Raw genomic sequence first — 17,135 nt, 5'->3', positions numbered from 1 at the left:
CTTATATACTACAGGTCTATTGCTATAGGGCCTGTCGCTACCAGGTTGTATACGTAACAGGACAACGGCACCGGTGCATTTGTGATTCACCACCACTTCTATACACGGCTATACCGGTTTATCAGCACACTTAATTGCACCAGGGTTCGAGATCAGCCATCGCGATATAACCGAATGCACTGGGCGCTGTAGATGAATCTGGGCGAACCCGTTCACATCAGTAGCAGGCCCGGGCGCGCGCGTGCGGGACCTTCCATACCAGGCGCATGTATTTGTCTTCATCGCCCCATTACCACGCATCGTAGCGGGAGCAGAGATGCGGTGTATGACCACTGGCATTGAGGGCTTGAAAGGGAAATTTGACGAGCACAAATGGTAAGAGTCCTCATTCTATTACTGACTAAACAAACCTACGGCTATGCAGCAACAGGCTTCCGGATGGCTGCCTATAAACGCCAACATCACCCACGCAGGCACGACGACCGCCACGCCCACTGCATCCACCGCCAACAAGTGCTTGAGATCCTCGCCCGACAACGGCAGCGGGCGGTCGCGCGCCGCCGCGACCGCGTTCACCAGCAGCCCGCCAACGGGGTAGAAGAAGAACGCGTGCATGACCGTGAGCAGCGCGACACAATGGATCCATACTAGCAGGCGCGGGTGGCGCTCCTCGTCCGTCTCGTCGTCGTATGTGCCGCGACGCGCCTCGAGCGCCGCGCGGATGGGCCCGCCGACGAGGGACGGCAAGAGGATGAAGGCGGTAATTCCCGCGGCGAAGGCGGCCGTGTTGGGGTGGTTGTCGACTGGGACGTCCACAGGGGAGTTCGATCCAAGGAGAGTGGCGCCGACGTAAACGGCGGGGAGGCACACTAGAAGGGCCGCTACGGCGGTCGGAAGACACGCCAAGGATACGGGTGGCGAGAACAGCACGTGGAAGAAGATGCGCGCGCGGTTTGGGTTCGGCTTTCTGGTAGTCTTCAATGGCAGCGCGGGGGTGCGGCCGGCCACGGCACCTCGTTCGAGGTCATGGAGAGGAATTTCGACGAAGGAGGTGGGTTCCGCGGGGACAGGGGACATCTCTGTGGTCGAGGAGGTGTTCCGGCTTGAACGCGCCGAGGGGTTTGAAAGGGCTGGTCCGAACGACCAGCGTAAGGTACGAAAAGAGAGTCGAATGAGCGGATAAGCTGCGAGGTGCGGCCCGAAGGGGTAAACGCAGAATATGAACGGGATAGTGCTTAGCTGACGTCCAGTATGCCGACGGATAGGTTATATACGCTGGGGCATTGTTAAGCTTTCGATCGCCGCTTGACTGCCAAAACAAAGGCCACAGGTTCGCATATGCTTTGACAGCAGATTCACGCATAGATATTCTACCGTCGCATTGTTGTATACGAGAGGCTGAGATCCGATAGCCTCATCGGATGGCGTGGTAGTGGCAAGCGCCGGACGAACCGAGTGAACATCGTCTAGTGCTCGCTCAGTCCATGCATTGGTAGTATATCTGAGAAAATGCGATGATTATAACAGAACGCTGATGTTTCTAAAAATGAAGTACTCGCCTGCTGTCAGCTGTCCTGAGCGGCACGTAGCCGCTAAGTTACTTAGGCCAGCCCTTGTTGCACGTACGATCGAGCAGTGGCCCGAGTACACCTACATAAAGAGAGATAGGGACGAAGTTGATGAATTTCTATGCATGCAACGAGACCTAAAAAGGAGACTTGTCCCGAAGCTCGTAGGTTGTTGTGGTTGCTCGGAGCAAACGAAAAACACGTCGAGGAAAGCGTCTGGTAGCCTCGTGGCAAACTTTCCCACGCTGCCGACCGCATCGGCAGAGATCGGCAGTGACAACCACTGGCACTCGCATCTCTACATCGTCACCCTCTACGATAACAACACCACTGACCCGCCAAAATACAGGAACTTGTCGTGCTAAGGTAGCTACCTCATCCGAAGATGAGCTTGTACCAAAGCATCATACCAAAGCAGCACCACACGACGTAAACCACCGGTCCCATGCCACTCAACGCCAACATCACCACATTCGCCGTCCCGACCTCCTCAGCCGCGCTTTCCCCCAATAAACGCAGGATGCCCGCCCCAAGCACAAGTGCGACGAGCCCTGCGTATACGCTCAACAACGTCATCCACGCGATGATGCTCCTCCCTTCGCCTTCTCCGAACGTATATTTGGACCGTATCATCGCCTGATACTGGTCGTGCCCATAAATGCCGATTATGGTCCCGAGTGGCATGCTTCCGAGTATGGGCGCGGTCCAGCCAAAGGCGGCGACGAACGCGATTATCGGGTGCTGGGCGCTGCGCACGAAGAACAGGCCGAAGTGCGCGAAGGTGGTGCTCGCGGCGGTGCAGACGAATGTGCTCCACATCGCCGAGGCGAGTACGCTTTCGAGCACTGCGAGGTGTTTGGGGATGTGCTGAGAGAGCTCGATAAACCAGTCGTGGTAACTCGTGAATCCTCGATATCTCCGCTTTCTACTGTCTTTTTCAGGCTCGAGGGACGCGGCGGCTTCGAGGTCGCGAAGGTAACGGTGGACGTAGTACATTTCTTGTGGCGTAGGGCTGAACAGACTGTGAGATCAGAGACTCGCACTGCGCCGCTAGACCTGCACTCACTGACGGCCTCGAGTCGCGGGTCGGCCGCGGGTCACAGAATCCATACGGGTATGACAAGTGAGGAGGTAAGTCTTCTGTGCGGAGAGTCGCGGGACCATCGTAACGCACCTCGACCGACTTAAATACGAAGTTTCGAGCAGGCGCAAGATAGAATCCCTTATCTTCCAATCCGCCCAACAACCGCGAAAACAAAGGCGTGCAAGGTACGCCCTCGGCTTCGACTTCGACCCTCTCGAGTTCGATTGTGATGACTTACAATCCGACGCTGCAGACTGCGTCGTCCCTGGCGACGTTTCTCGACTTTATAGCGACGTCTGAATGGTTTCAGAATAGGTCCATGATGTCAAAACAATTGAACATTCGGCTACAGCAGCACTTCTCCGCACGTGTACAAAAGCGGTGCCTCTTTGCGGACGATCGAAGCTCGGCTCGGATGGCACACCTCCCACGACGACTCGTGGGTCTGAGAAGATGCTGAGTAGACGTGGTCCATGTATTGCTGATAATTATGTTCGATGATTACAGTCTAGCGGCCTGCCGCGGCCGATCTATCTATGTCCTAGCACGCGTACGAAATAGGCCCTATTCCACACGTCGACGTCGGCCAGTGTTACATTACACGGTCACTCTTCACTCGCAAAATCGCGAGCGCACGGCAAAAAGAAGGCAGCCGCAAAAGACAGCACCAGAACAGGAGACATAACCCCCATCGCGATCGCCCCCGCTGCAAACAAATAGCGGACCTCCTCCGGGGAGATTGGCGGCGCTGGCGGGTCCCAGGCCAGATCCGCAGGAGACCGCCCCGCGTTCGTCCTCGCCGAGATCACGTTGTTGACGAGCGCGCCCACGCCCTGCACCGCGAACAGTATCAGGGAGGCGCACACCCCGACATACGTGTAGTGTCGCATGTAGGGGCCGCGGTACGGCGGGGCGCTGTGGTACGTGTTGCGCGCGTCGAGCGCGGCCCAGGCGATTCCGCCCAACAGCGCGCTAGGGGGTCCGAGGATGGCCCATCCGGTGAGGCTGGCCTCCATGCCGGCGCGTCTGACTGCGAGGCCTGCGGGGGTAGACGGCCCGAGGATGGCGCGGCTGAGGAGTGAGGCGAGTTCAAAGACGACCAGCTGGAAGGCGACGGAGAGGAGCAGGGCGTAGATGAACCAGGCCGAGCGGAAATTGCGCAGGAAGAGACGGATGAAGCTGCGGCGAGGAGGGGTGGGGGCGCGGGGCTTGTGTCGGTGCGGGGCGGGTGGGTAGCGGGCGGAGAGCGAGGCGGGGGCTCTGGTGCCGCGTTCGAGGTCGGAGAGGGGGTGGGCGGCGCAGAGCGTGATGCTCGACGCGGTCGACGCGGCGCGGTTGAGTCCGGAGTGGGTCATTTCGTACCGACAGACGATTCTAGATGCAGTCGCAGGCTTCGGGGATCTGGTCGACTTGGGCGATTAAACGGCGTTGAAAGGAGTGTGGCGTTTCTGGAGAGGGAAACAAGAGGTAATACAGGGATGCTTGTTCGACAAGGTGCGTGGACGTGCTCGTTATATACCTGACCGCTTTGACGAGATATCCTAGACGAGTCCCGCTTTGCCCTCGCATTCATTACGAAGTATGGCCCGATATCCCTTTGTAGATATCATTGTCAAGAGCCAGCCACGGGCGACGATCGCGCCGAGTCAAAAGGGCCTTGACTTCGAACAATATCGGCTTAACCTGAGCGGTATCAGCGTCGACTCACGTAGAGAACAGAACTGTACCTTCAATGCACCTATAGCGTTGAACTTTACCTGGCCACACATCTCACGTTAGTGGCTACTACGAGCGACTCCGAGGGCACGCCCAGGCCTCTGCGTATACGCATCCCTGAACCGACAAGCTATGCATGAGTAGTCTTAAATATCCGTCGTGGTGTGAGTTTAGAGTACTGGTGACGGTCTTGAAGAGCAAGAGAACCGGAGGCGATCGGGCGTCCGAGAATCGAGTCTCAGTGGTAGGCATCGCGTCGTCCGCCCCAGCAAGAGAATGCATTACGTCGGAGAGATAACAATCGAGCATGATACAGAACGCGCGTACATATATAAGTCCAATGATACGAGTATCCAGATGTGCTCAGATCTCACGCCCCGCAGACTGCTGATGCGAGCAGGGCAAACGCGAGAACGCCCACTGCAATGCCCGCAATAAGGCCCAACCCGATCCCATACACCTTCAGCGCCATCGCCACAGTGTATCCCAACGACACAAGATGCTGAGGATGCAGCACGACCCCCAGCGCAGGCGCGAAGCCGCCCGCGATGACGGCGAGGACGGTGATGGCGATCGCGAACGGGTGCCCCTCAAACTCGACGCCCCGTTCTACGAGGGGCTCGTGGTGCGGATGCGTAGCCAGCCAGAGCAGGTGCGCGGTGACCCCGATCCCCGCGCCGAGGATGACGGAGCCGAGGAGCGCGACGAGGGTGCCGTTCCCGGAGGACGCCTGGATGTACGGGCCCGGGTCGCGCCAGTGGCCGCGCTTGAGGAGGCCGACGCCGATCCCGCCGAAGACGAGCGCGCAGATGAAGGTGACGAGGATGCACCAGAGCGCGAGGCAGAGCGTGATGCCGAGCTCGATGCCTATGCGCCGGAATATCTGGGATGGGCGACGCGGGGGCGCGTTTGTCGACGTTGGTTCGTCGGACGTGTCGGGTTTGGCGCGCCACTGTGGCGAGCGGGGTGGGGAGGCGGGGAGGTCGTCGCTGTATCGCGGCAGCAGGGAATCGGTGTACGAGGGAGATTTGAGTTCGAGGGACATGTCTAAAGATTGAGATGGATGCGGGGGAGTACTCTCGTCTGACTGGGTAGGGTGGATGGGTGACTCTGGAAGGGGGACGATATCGCGAGTGCTTGTCTCGATTGCGATGGATGCGTCTTATATATCGAGCCACGCAGCTGTGGACCAAAGCGCCTACAGAAATTCAGTGTGTGAGAAAAAGGAAGTCAGCCGGACGGGTGGGACCTCCGTCTGAACCATAGACAAGACGCGACTATTCAGATCCGTTTTGTTAGGCCGTTGCGCATTTGCATGGACCCTAGCCTGATCCACTCACCTGAATAGCTATTGTGCAGCCGCCGTATAGTCGGGCTGTGCTCAAAATTGTTGCACTGCAAGAGATGGAGATATGCGTACCTTCCTCTCCATAACTTGGACTCATTGGACACGCGCACTGGCGGGCAGAGCGTTAGAAGCACTGCCGCCGTGCGTCAACTTAGCGTGAAAGCCACGAGCTGTGCCAATGCTCTACTGACAGCATAGTGCACCTTTGGGAAGCATCATCCACGGAAGCGGTGAAGCCGAAGACAGCGCAGCCTGTCATCTTAGTGGTCGAACCGTGGAAGTCGAGAGGAAGGAGTCGGCGGGGCACTGGCTGTACAGCTTGTGTCCTCGGAAGCGACCCGGGCCGATTGTGCCGGCGTCTGTTGTTCTCGAGCGCGGCCGACGCGTCTTGTCTCTTCCCACTCTCCTACCAACTCCTAGCCTGTCGAGCTCTAGTCGAGCTCATTCTACTGCAACCGGGACCGGTCAGCTCGAAAGCGCCCGTTAAACGCCCGTTAAACGCCCTAAACACGCGAGATTCCTGATCTCGTCTTCTGGCACCCTCTTCGACTAGAATATTATGGCCCAGTGCGTTTCATCCTGGTTAGGGTTGAGCTTTCGCGACGACCATCATCGATTAAGTACGAGGCATCATCATACCATGTCACTGCGTTCCCTTCTCAATGTTAACCTGTTCTCCAGGTCTCGAGTCAAACGCTGCACGGGATGTATCTACTTATGTGACGTCCGCTGTTGAACGGGCACCAAGACGCTACAGGTGCGCGCACACTCACATGAGCCTCCTACTGACTACGACCTAGCGGTGTACTACGTTCGACGTTGACATCTCCAGGTACATCAGGTGCAAAAACCCCACAGGGCCAGGGTGCGCAGGAGATTGAATGCTTGCGCTCATCAACAACGCCATGGCACGTGGAATGTTCCTGTCGGAGCTGCGAGTACCGTGTCATTTGCGGAATCGGCGTGCTTACCATTCCTGTAATCATCTTGTGGCTCCGTGAGGCATTTGCGTGGTACGTTCGATAGCACTACACTATTGCTGAAGGTCCCGGTCAGGTTCCACCCTGTGCAGATCTGAACTGCGCTCACAATCTTCGAAACAGCTGCCTCCGGCCATATGGCCTTCAGCATGTGTCACCCCCACGCGCCACGCGAGGTTCTCCTACCACACGCTACACGCAAGGAAATGGCACTCGACTTGGGACATGCCAAGCTGCCGCACATGTCCTGCGCCCACCACGGCGTTCTCTGTGCACGGAGCACTCCGCCTACTTCCAACCTGCCCCGGGCGACATGGCGTGCGTTCTAATGTCCCAAAGCTTGACGCCAAGGTCCACAGCATACATATCTTGCGGTCTGTGCACTGGCGCCCTGTGTCGACATGAACTACGCTCACAACTTCTTGATTATAGGCCACCCGCGCGCAAAAACAACGCATAAATCCCCCTGCATCGCGCAGGTGCTCCCCAGCATTTACACACAGGATCGACCCGCAACCCGCAACGACGTCGACGCCGCTCGTCAATAGTACCCACACGACGCCATGCGACGGGCACGACCTCATGCTCTGGTCCAGACTCTGAGCTCCGGTGCCGCATCACACACTCGCAAGGCCATCTTCGGCCAACACATCTCACATCCAGTGCCTGCGCCGTCTCCGTCCTGCGCCATATCAACATCCCGTTTGGCCAGCACACCGCCGTGGCCGTCTACAACAGCCCTCTTTCATCACGAAGTGCGTCCGACGCCGTCGACGCTACCCCGCGGCGTAGTGGGATGGACGCTCGGGCTGACACCGCCAAGCACCTCGCTCCGCGGACTTTACGCTCTTCTGCCTCCCTTTGTGCCTTGCAAGAAGTTTGTTTTGGGTGCACATCAGGTGCGCCCCCCACCCTGGAAGCGTGTGAAATGCGCTGACTATGTAGTATTCTCAGGCGAGCCGTGACCCCGCCGTTGAACTCGACTTTGCGCACGCGCTGAGCCGTGTGCCGCCCAAAATGGAATCGCGCAGTTCATGCGCCAGTGCGTACACGCCCCTGCTCGTCGTCACGATCTGAGAAGAAAGTATTCCGAGTCGAGTCGATTTCATGGCTCAACTGAGCTCGCAACTATGGACGCGCGTGCCCCGCGCGCGTCCTGCGCCCCAGAGCCATGCCGCCTTACACGTCCACTCCACTGCACCCGTGGTGACGTCTCCAACGCATGCAGGCCCAGCAGAGGACCTTTCTCTGCGCCAACGAAGCTGCCGAAGCCCTCCTACCTCCGACGTTGCAACGTTGGCCAAGGGTCGCCGCCAGACGGGCACCTATACCGGCCGTTGAATTCGACTTCGCGCCCGCACACCTCGCTGCGTCCCTCTCAGAATGGAGCGTAAAGGTTCATGAACCGGCTCATGAACACTCCCCACGTTTTGGCATGATCCGCGGGCGAAATCCGAGTCGTCTCTGCTGTTTCGTATGCCAGCACTGTCCCGGCGCGTCCTATCACCCGACAGCTATGAGAATGCAGGCCTTAGCGTCCCCGTCCTTGATTCCGTCGATCCTACAATTGCACCCGCTGAATCTGTGTCTCCGCGACGTCGCGGTAAGAAGCGGGAGTTGGGTGCCTATATAAAGTCGACTCTGCCTGCGAACGACGTAAGCAAGGCTCTCGTAAACTAAACTGTGAGCTCTATGATTCTGAAAGGTCGAGTCTTGACGTATTCCGAGCAGGTTGCCTTCGACAGCTCTCAGCAAGGGCACGAAAGCCGAAGATAATTGTACCGCTGCCCTGCCGCGTCGGACGGCCAGGCCGTTTTGTGGGCGCGCTCGTGGGCACGCCTGCTACGATCATTGCGACGCACGATTGCAGCGGACGATTTTGTAGGTCGCGGCGAGCCGTCTCCTCGGCAGATCTTCACGCCTAAGGAATAGCGCACCTGCGTCCTTGTCGACACAAATGTGCACACGAGAGAAGGAAGAGGTGTGTGCAGTCATTTTGTTTGTGGGATACTCACGAGGTTCTTATCAAGTCTTTCGTAATACTTAATGCAAACCACTGAGAGCCATGACAACAGTGGAGTACCGCCGGTGTTCACCTTACATGTGTACCATTACTTCGTGCGCACTGTGATGGACTCAGACTCGTCGACTCTCAACCCCCGTCGGGCGAGCACCGCTCCTCGCAGCCGCATCCAACCCACCAAGTCCGAACAACCTTGCACGCCCCTCAACCTCCACCTTCGCGGACATCCCCTGCCCCGTGGCGTCTTTCCTCGCCCCTGTCACCACCATCTCCATCCTGTCCCCCGGGCCCACCCCCGCCGAAGTCCCCGTCGCGGAGAAGCAGAAGCAGGACGTGCTCCCACCGCTCACCAACCCAACACCCGCACGGACCTCCTCGCCGCCAAGGCCGCGTTCATGCTCCCAACCATGGTCGACTACGAGTCCCCCGCACGCAAACCGAGACCCGCGCACGCATCACCGTCACCACACGCTCACAAATGCGTTCCTATATGCGTACGAGGAGCTGAGCTACGTTCTCGGCGCACTCGATGCGGCGGAGAGCCGCGGCCATGTGGGCATGCGCGCGGCGCAGCGCGAGCTGGCGCGGATGGTTGAGGGAGAGGCGGAGCGCGTGGAGAGGTGGATTGGATGCGAGAGGGAGTAGGTGCCCGCACGTGGTTGAGATTGAGGCGTCCTCTGTGCCGGCTGAGGCGGCAAAAGTCACACAGCCCAAGCCTACGTCGGAGGAGCCGGCGATGCAAGTCGAATATTCAGATGTTGACCCTTGGGAAGCCGCACCCACTGCCGTTGCCGCAGAAGTTGCTCCGATGGAGGTCGAGCCCGAGCCCACTGTCGACGGCGACGCCGCCACTCCTAACATCCTCATCCCGCCGGAAGGCCAAGAGCACGAGCCCACTCCAATCCCCACCGATGACGACACCCCCGCATCCGATGCCCAAACATTCCCCGCGACGCCCGAAGAACCCCCCACGCCCGAGATCAACGTCCCTCGCGCCGGGAGGCAGCTCTGGGCAAAGTGGCTACCGCCTCGACATGTGTCTGTCGCATCATCCGCGCTGCTGGGGAAACACCAGGTAAGTAAATTGATTGCGCATGCACGACACATCGTCAAACTCGCCAGTCTCCCTCCTCCCACGTTGCTTCGACACGCCGCCAACGATTACACCAGAGGGCGGGCAAAGACCGCGCGACGTGCAAGACCGCGCGTACGGTACGCGAGCATCGCCCTCCCGCACTCCTTGCTGGGACGCAACAGCGGCGCCCGCGCGCGTCCAGTGCAGTCGCGATAACTTATGCGCCCCCGCCCGCGCGTCGGAACAGAGCGATGTACTCACCTTTCGTTGTGCTTTCAACGGGTAGCCCGTGCCCCAACCCGGCCATGCGGTCTCCACGTATTCATAGACAGAATGGGACTCAGGACTGATTCCCAAGTAGGACTATAAGGTTGTGATCGAAGAGTCCCCGAGATATGTATGAGATATAACATTAACAATGGAATATGCGATATGAGTGATTGGAGGTTCTCGGTGTCCTGTACGCCACAACCATGTGGGTACGAGCGCTTTCGAGCTGACCGGTCCCGGTTGCAGTATCATTCTTTGATTGTTCGTATTCTCATGCACTGAGATAGAGATATTAGCGCTGTGGGTACTGTCTAGTAGATACTCTCAGCAGGCTAATTAGGTGTTCTTGAAGCAAAACAGGTAACACCAGAGAAACGATACGATATACATATTGACCCACTTCGCAAGTATCGGGAATACAACATCGCAATACGCATGGACTACCGCCTGGTTCTGAATAACACCCCGAACGCACGCGCAAACTTTGCGGATGGCGATGCCGGGGTCGCCACCGGAGTCAACTGGTCCAAGGTCTCTGGGGCCGGGTCCTTCGCACTCGACAGTGCGCCCAGGGGCGATGGTCGCTTCCTGCAGCGCTTTGGTATGTCTGTGCGGGATATCCCAGAAGACAACGCCTGCTCTATCTGGCTTTGCACCAGTAGAGCTGCAGACTCGTCCATGGTGCTCGCGCGCGAGTGGCACGGGCTGTCGAAGACAGGCCCGCCGAACACCACCTCCGCCCCAAACCTATCCCTCGTTGCTGGATATCCAGGTGCGTGTCAGAACTGCCTGATAGACGGAGGAAATAGCCTGGGAGCGAATGTACTCACGCGTCGTGTTGTGCTCATCGGCCTTCTCTGAGATACTGCCACTGGTAGGTCTCCACGGCGCAGGCGGGAGTGTCTTGAACACGTTGCGTCCTTGCGTAGAGCGTCTGGTGTCTCTACGGCTCGGAGAACGGGGAAAGGTGTCGATAGTCCCAGTCTCGAAGAGCACGGTGCTGACAGACCCCGTTACATGTGGCGCGCGACGCACGTCCTTGCGATCCGCTGAGCTGAGCCTCAGTATCGAGTTGTACCGGTGCGAGGGTTGCGTCATAAACGTACCTTTCGCCTTCTGCAGAGGGTCGCATGTTGAGAGGCTATACTGGCTCATGTTGGTGCTGTCGTCGGGTATATGGCTGAGGGTATAGGTGTCGGTATCTGGTCTATCGCCTCCCGCCTCTTGTAGCTGCCACCCTTATATCGCGCGATATCCCGATCCATCCGGCGGTCCTGGCGTCGTTCCCGCGAGCTGGGGTGTCTGGATGTTCGGTAGACACGGTGCTTATTCTGTCACGGATACGCATCGTCCGATGCACAAGGCTCATGCTGATACGCGAGCGAAGCTGCCACCTCTTGTCTTGTACTGGCGCTTGAAGCACGGAGCTAATAAAATACAATATCGATATCTTGAGGTGTTCACATCCTCTTATTCCAGCGACATGGAGTGCAGTAACCAGCAGGTACGACGTCGCGATGCCAACCCGTGCACACGTTAGCATACTGGGGTCGTAGCGAGTGGATGGGCCACCTAGGACTTCACGGCCCGTGCATCGTTCGGACAGTGTTTCGTCGAACATTTAGCTCGAGCGTGAAACACCTCACGGAATAGGTGGCCCCGTACGAAACGTGAGCTGCTGGCTTGCATCTATCGGACGTAGAACCCAATGAGGCCATAGCGATAAACTGGGGTTTCATTGTAATAGTACATGATCTCTCAACTCAATAGGAACTCATTTCGACGGACGTACACCGCGTAGTACAAGGCTATTGTTAAAAGCAGCCCCAGGAGCACTCACACCGCATTTCCCTTGTGGGAACGGAAGTGGCCGCCGTTGTCCGACAGCTTGAGACCGTCGACGATCTGCAGCTGGGACTTGACGGACTGCGCTGGGGTCTCCAGCACGAACGCCGGGTGGTTCTTGTCGATGTCCTGCAGGATCTTCTTCACCGCCGGGTCGCCTGTCGGACGTCACACAGTCAAAAAGGTACCCCCTAGAAACCGTGCCGAAGGAACAATACGCGTACCCGACGTGCCGACCGTGTCGGTGGTGTCGACAAGCCCAGGCGCGAGCGTGACGACGATGAAGCCCTCGTCCTTGAGCTGCAAGGCCCACTTCGCGGTGGCCAGCATGCTCGCGGCCTTGGACATCGAGTATGCGCACAGGTCCGGGAGGCCGAGGGCGTACACGGTGTTCGGGATAGCGCCGTCTGTGCCGAGCACGGCGATCTTCTTCGTCGGGCCGGCGCGTAGGAGAGGAAGGAAGGCGGCGATGCCGTGGACGACGCCGAGGGCGTTGATCTTGTACTGTTGGGGCGCGGAGCGTCAGTAGGGGAATCGGGTCACTGGAGGAAGAGGGTAAGGGGACGTACCGCTTCAATGCAGTCTGCGTCGAGCGCGTCCATGTTCGGGCTGTGTAGAGAGATTGTGTCAGCGGGGAGCGGAGAATGTGCTGTGTGGTCGGGTGACCCGCTTACTAGTCCTTGAAACCCATCCAGACGGCCTGCCCGCTCATGCGGCCGGCGTTGTGGATGAGGACGTCCAGCTTCCCACCGCTGATAGCGGCGACTTCCTTCGCAGCACGCTGGGTTTCGAGTAAAGTGTCAGGCTACCATGAGCTCAGCGGGTAGAGGAGGAGCCTGGTGCACCTCCAGAGACGCGTGGTCCACGACGTCGGCTTCGAAGACGTGTACGTTCTTGAAGTTCGCAATAGCGGCAGTGAGGTGGAAGCTGCCTTTCTTGTTGCGGACGATCGCAAAGACGATCGTGTCCGGGCGGGTGGCCTGTATGGGAGGCGCAGTGCTAGTGAGCATTCTGAGTGCGACGACCGGGAGCGATTTTACGACGAACCAGCTGGCGGACGTATTCGAGTCCAATTCCACGGGACGCGCCGACAACTGCGTAAGAAACGGTCATGGTGTCAGAGGTTTCGAAAGAATGGGGTTGTAGTGCGAGGTGGGCCGAGCGTTGTGTTGGATCGGTGCGGAAATTATGGTGCTTGCGCGGTGCATTTTATAGCACATCCTCCTGAGGCGCGTTCCTACCGTGAACCACGAGCCACAGCGGCGGACTGTGCCAGGAAACGCGTCAGTACGTACTGGTACATCCCTCCGCGGGGTTCCGAGGTAGCAAGCGGCGAGAAGACTTACTACGCTGACTGAGGGCCTCTTCGCCCGTATCGCAACCCAGTGGTCGGTGCTCGGTTAGCGGCCATGAGCGAGACATGACGTCCACATAGACGGGTTGGTTCGCCGCGGTGTGCTCAAGGCCAAAACGTGGATCTTAGTGCATAGGGACGCCGATGGCGGGTATTGCAGCATAGTGCCTTGCGCCTCGGTTCGTTTATTGATGGTACGTTCCCAATATGGATTCCGTGAGAGACACAGCCTGAGTCAAGCGGTTGCCGAGGATCATGTCCCAAAACGGCGATGAAGGAAGGTCTTCGCGCGAGTGATGTGTGGGAGGGCGCACTGCATACTGACAAAGGTAATGCAAATCCTGGCTTCCGTATGAGTCAGAAGTCCCAAGAACAACAAAATCAGGATCCATACCTCACCGTGCATGATCGAGCCAAGTTCATGATACACCGTGTCCGTGACACCAGCAGGCTTACCGTCCGCGCCGCGAAGTGAGGGGCGGCCTTCTCGACAGGTTGCTTAGCGTTCGGCGGATGCGCGGCTTAGGTACTCGCCACCGCGGACGATCGCGGCACGAAGTACACGTTCAGCAAGTACCAGGGAACTTGATCATGAGGAGCCCAACGGCGATGGAAAGCCTGGGAGGCCACAACGCGTACTGACAAAGGCAAAGTCAGCATTTGGCTTCTGTACGAAACCATACGGAGGCACCTACCTGCCAGTGGGTCTCCGATCGGTGTACTACGGTTCGTTCGTATTGATCGGAAGTATCCGAGGACGTCTGCGCCGTCAGGGCTGATTTAAAACCTGCAAGCTTATCGAGACTGTCGAGTCGCTGGATTGTCTGTCTTATCGATATTGCTGTCAGTTTAAACCGGCAAACCTTCGTGTGACACCCTCAGCGGGGCCTCAAGTAGTATTGCAAAATTACAACCCCCCTGAATATTCGCGCAAGTGAGCGGTGAGCTTTGATTAATTTTGGTTTTACTATGCTGCACAAAGCGTGGTGTGAAGCACGCCCACGGATCACGCACGAAGGTGAGGCAGGAAGCCACCGGTGTCCGAGGACCTGCGCCGGTCGACGACCTGCACCTGCACCTGGACGGACTGCCTGGGAGTCTCGACCGTAGGCGTGGTGGACTCTTTCGCAATCTCCGGGAGCATGCCTTCGCCACTGCAAGGTCACCTGTCGCACACAAAGTCATCACTGAGTCAGCGGACTCGAGAAGCAGAGAATCGACTTACTCAGGTCGCCTACGGTGTCAGTGGTGTGGACGTGCCGATCATGACGATCTTCTTCGTCGGGGCGGCGAGCAGGGAATTAAAAAAGACGGCGATACTGGGGCGACGGGAAACGCGTTAATCTTAAGTTGAATTGGGGCTTGGGAGATGAGCGGCGGGAGAATGGGTAGGAAGGAATGCAGACGCACCACTCCGATGAAGCCTGCGTCGAGAGCGTCCGTGCTCGGGCTATGCATAGAAAGTTACGTCAGTCAGCCACACGGGCGGCGTAGTGAATGAGGAAGTCCACCTTGCCATTGGCAGCGACATCTTTTTCTGCGCTCTGTGTGGACAGAAGGGCGTCAGTGCGGCACCGGCAAGCCGGCGTGTACCAGCGTACCTCCAGGGACGCATAGTCTGCGATGCTGGCTTCGACGATACATATCCCACGGGACGCGCCCACGACAACGAAAGAGACGATAGTGACATCAGATAAATTGAAAGATATTATTTGCAGGTTTGGAAGACTCCTCAAGCGGTGGGTTGATTTGTTGCGGGACTGCGACACGTCGCAGGTACCAACGCATGAGCAACTTACACTACCAAAGAGAATGTTAACCATCTGCGCCCTCAATAATACACGAGGCACTTACCTTCGTTCCTCTGAAAGGAAAACCCGTACAACAGGAAGAATACGGAGAGACAGCACACGTGCAACGAATGGGTATAACGGAGTAAAAAGTAGATTGGTATAGTAGAGTAAGTAACAGTCCGTAGACGAAAAGTTCGTTTTTCATCAAATGTCATAACCAACCACCTCCTTTGAAACAGAAGGCTTACCTTCCGTGCATTGAGGAATAGCATTCTCGATTGCCCCGATGTCCGGGTGCGCAGCTTGAGCGTCCGCCTTCTTTGTGTCCCGCCACACGAAGTACACGTTCAGCAGGTACCAGAGTACCTGCGGGACCCACAGTACGACGGCCCCAACGACGCCGGCACGGACGGCGTGCGTGGTATCCATCAAGAAGGACGCGTCGACCATACTGTGCTTCAGGATGAGCGTGCCCCAAGCTCCCGCCATCGCCGCGCCCGCCATCTCCGAGGGCGCCATGAATACGGCGGCGACTAAGTGCTGGACCACGTTGAACTTGACTATAGGCCTGTTCCCCGTCCCCTGTAGACCGCTTCCGCGCCCTTGCGGCTCTTGCCATTGTGGTACGCGGAGCGCCACACGCACGAGGACGGGGAACAGAACGAAGATGCCGAGGGAGACGACCTGGATCATCATGCCACCGACGGCGCCCACGCGCATCACGTCTATGAAAGGGACGTTATATCCAGCGTCGTTGGGAAGAGCCGCGTGCAAGAGGGCCCAGCCAAGTGTGAGGTATTCCCACTGCACGAAGGCCTCGCGGGCGACGACGAAGAGTGGCCATAGGGCGAGAAGGGCGGCGGCAACACCGGAGCGGGCGCGCTTGGGGAATAGAGTGACGATGAGGGGCGTTTCCGGAAAGAGGGCAAAGAGGACCTTGGTGCGGTACGAGAGTGACGGGTCGTCGAGGATGGCGGGGCGGTCGGTCGGGAGGCGGACGGGGTAGTAGAGTGAGTGAACGGGTCCTCGGACGACGGTGACGTTGCATTCACACCGTCGGGCCATGTTGTGCGGAGGAGGAAGGAGAGAAGAAGGGGCGGTAGAGACGAATGCCTGCTGTTGGTAACCGACCAATCGATCCACCACCCGGGAACTGTGTGCGTGTCTGAAGGAGCGCGATGGGTCCGCATGTCTTCTTATTGAGCCACGGGGAAAGCCAAGTTCGGAGCTCCATTCTTGCGGCGTGCTTGGACCCACTGGGGAGGCGATGCTCTGGAGAACGGGCGCAGCGGCGGCGGTAAGTCGTAGTCGGATGGTGAGAACGCTGTACCTGTCCGGCGGATGGCAGAGTGCGCTTGGACGCCAAATCCAGGACCTGCGCGCGGGGGTACCTAAACGGCATGATCCGCGGTCCAACCACAAAAGCGGTCCCTGCACCGTGTTGGAAGCGTTAGTTGGCCTTGAATTAAGGCAAATAAGGCAGCTTTGGGTAGTGCTCGCGCAACCGCGGTCGACACCGGATATCTGGACCGCTCTGTTCTCCAGATGAGGAAGGTTTACGTGTAACACGACGAAAGAGCGAGGAAACTGGGACCAAAGGTGGTTCACTCGGCGAAGATGAAGTTCCGCGTGCTAGGACTGCCTCTGAATCCAGATCCTTGAGTGCTGTACTCTCTGCTGCTTGTAACATTTTTTCAGCAACAAGTCAGACACACAGAAGAAGTAACATGTCAGCACCGTGATATATGGACAGCAACGTGCGGGCGCCCGGCGGCCGCTGGCTGTGTGTGGTTCGGGCGCATCTCCTGGCAGTCTTCGGTCTTCGTGCTCCCGCGAGAAGTTCCACGATGTTGCTCAGCCTGCAAGTGAGAGCATCCGAGCTGCTAGGATAGACTCTACACGGGTCTCCGACGGTCGACATGGATATCGTCTCGAATAGTCTGCCGCGTTGTTGGAGGAAGAGAAGAACGGCTGAGAGGCGCGCAAGAGCCTCGTGCCCGCGCCGACGCCGTCCAACTTTGGCGCCCACGTCGCTCGGCTCCGATTCGGCTTCGCGACTCTCCATTCCAGCTTCACCGC

General features: G+C 58.1%; 5 protein-coding genes across 5 annotated transcripts; 1 reads left to right on the top strand and 4 right to left on the bottom strand.

The window, feature by feature from the left end:
• Positions 1-130: 130 nt before the first annotated feature.
• Positions 131-4,007, bottom strand: TRAVEDRAFT_20839 (uncharacterized protein; the record flags this gene model as incomplete). Its single annotated transcript, XM_008040838.1, has 7 exons — positions 131-198; positions 411-1,130; positions 1,627-1,650; positions 1,979-2,580; positions 2,891-2,934; positions 3,077-3,133; positions 3,378-4,007. The coding sequence occupies 7 exons, from the start codon at positions 4,005-4,007 to the stop codon at positions 131-133; spliced, it is 2,145 nt and encodes a 714-aa protein (XP_008039029.1).
• A 632-nt stretch (positions 4,008-4,639) lies between these two features.
• Positions 4,640-5,413, bottom strand: TRAVEDRAFT_72331 (uncharacterized protein; the record flags this gene model as incomplete). The annotated part of the gene is made up of 1 exon (XM_008041252.1): positions 4,640-5,413. One exon carries the CDS (start codon positions 5,411-5,413, stop codon positions 4,739-4,741), a length of 675 nt encoding a protein of 224 aa, XP_008039443.1. The 3' UTR covers positions 4,640-4,738.
• Positions 5,414-9,455: 4,042 nt separating this feature from the next.
• TRAVEDRAFT_48177 (uncharacterized protein) lies at positions 9,456-10,925 on the top strand (the record flags this gene model as incomplete). Its single annotated transcript, XM_008041052.1, has 2 exons — positions 9,456-9,794; positions 10,473-10,925. 2 exons carry the CDS (start codon positions 9,456-9,458, stop codon positions 10,923-10,925), a joined length of 792 nt encoding a protein of 263 aa, XP_008039243.1.
• Positions 10,926-12,077: 1,152 nt separating this feature from the next.
• On the bottom strand, positions 12,078-13,022 carry TRAVEDRAFT_125548 (NAD-P-binding protein; the record flags this gene model as incomplete). The annotated part of the gene is made up of 5 exons (XM_008041251.1): positions 12,078-12,413; positions 12,479-12,518; positions 12,584-12,690; positions 12,755-12,889; positions 12,957-13,022. The coding sequence occupies 5 exons, from the start codon at positions 13,020-13,022 to the stop codon at positions 12,078-12,080; spliced, it is 684 nt and encodes a 227-aa protein (XP_008039442.1).
• A 1,247-nt stretch (positions 13,023-14,269) lies between these two features.
• Positions 14,270-16,121, bottom strand: TRAVEDRAFT_72330 (uncharacterized protein; the record flags this gene model as incomplete). The annotated part of the gene is made up of 4 exons (XM_008041250.1): positions 14,270-14,417; positions 14,502-14,582; positions 14,674-14,713; positions 15,305-16,121. 4 exons carry the CDS (start codon positions 16,119-16,121, stop codon positions 14,270-14,272), a joined length of 1,086 nt encoding a protein of 361 aa, XP_008039441.1.
• Between the last annotated feature and the right edge of the window lie 1,014 nt (positions 16,122-17,135).

The sequence above is a fragment of the Trametes versicolor genome (genome assembly GCF_000271585.1).
Source record: "Trametes versicolor FP-101664 SS1 unplaced genomic scaffold TRAVEscaffold_7, whole genome shotgun sequence".
Taxonomy (NCBI): domain Eukaryota; kingdom Fungi; phylum Basidiomycota; class Agaricomycetes; order Polyporales; family Polyporaceae; genus Trametes; species Trametes versicolor.
This window is presented reverse-complemented; position numbering and strand designations above follow the sequence as displayed.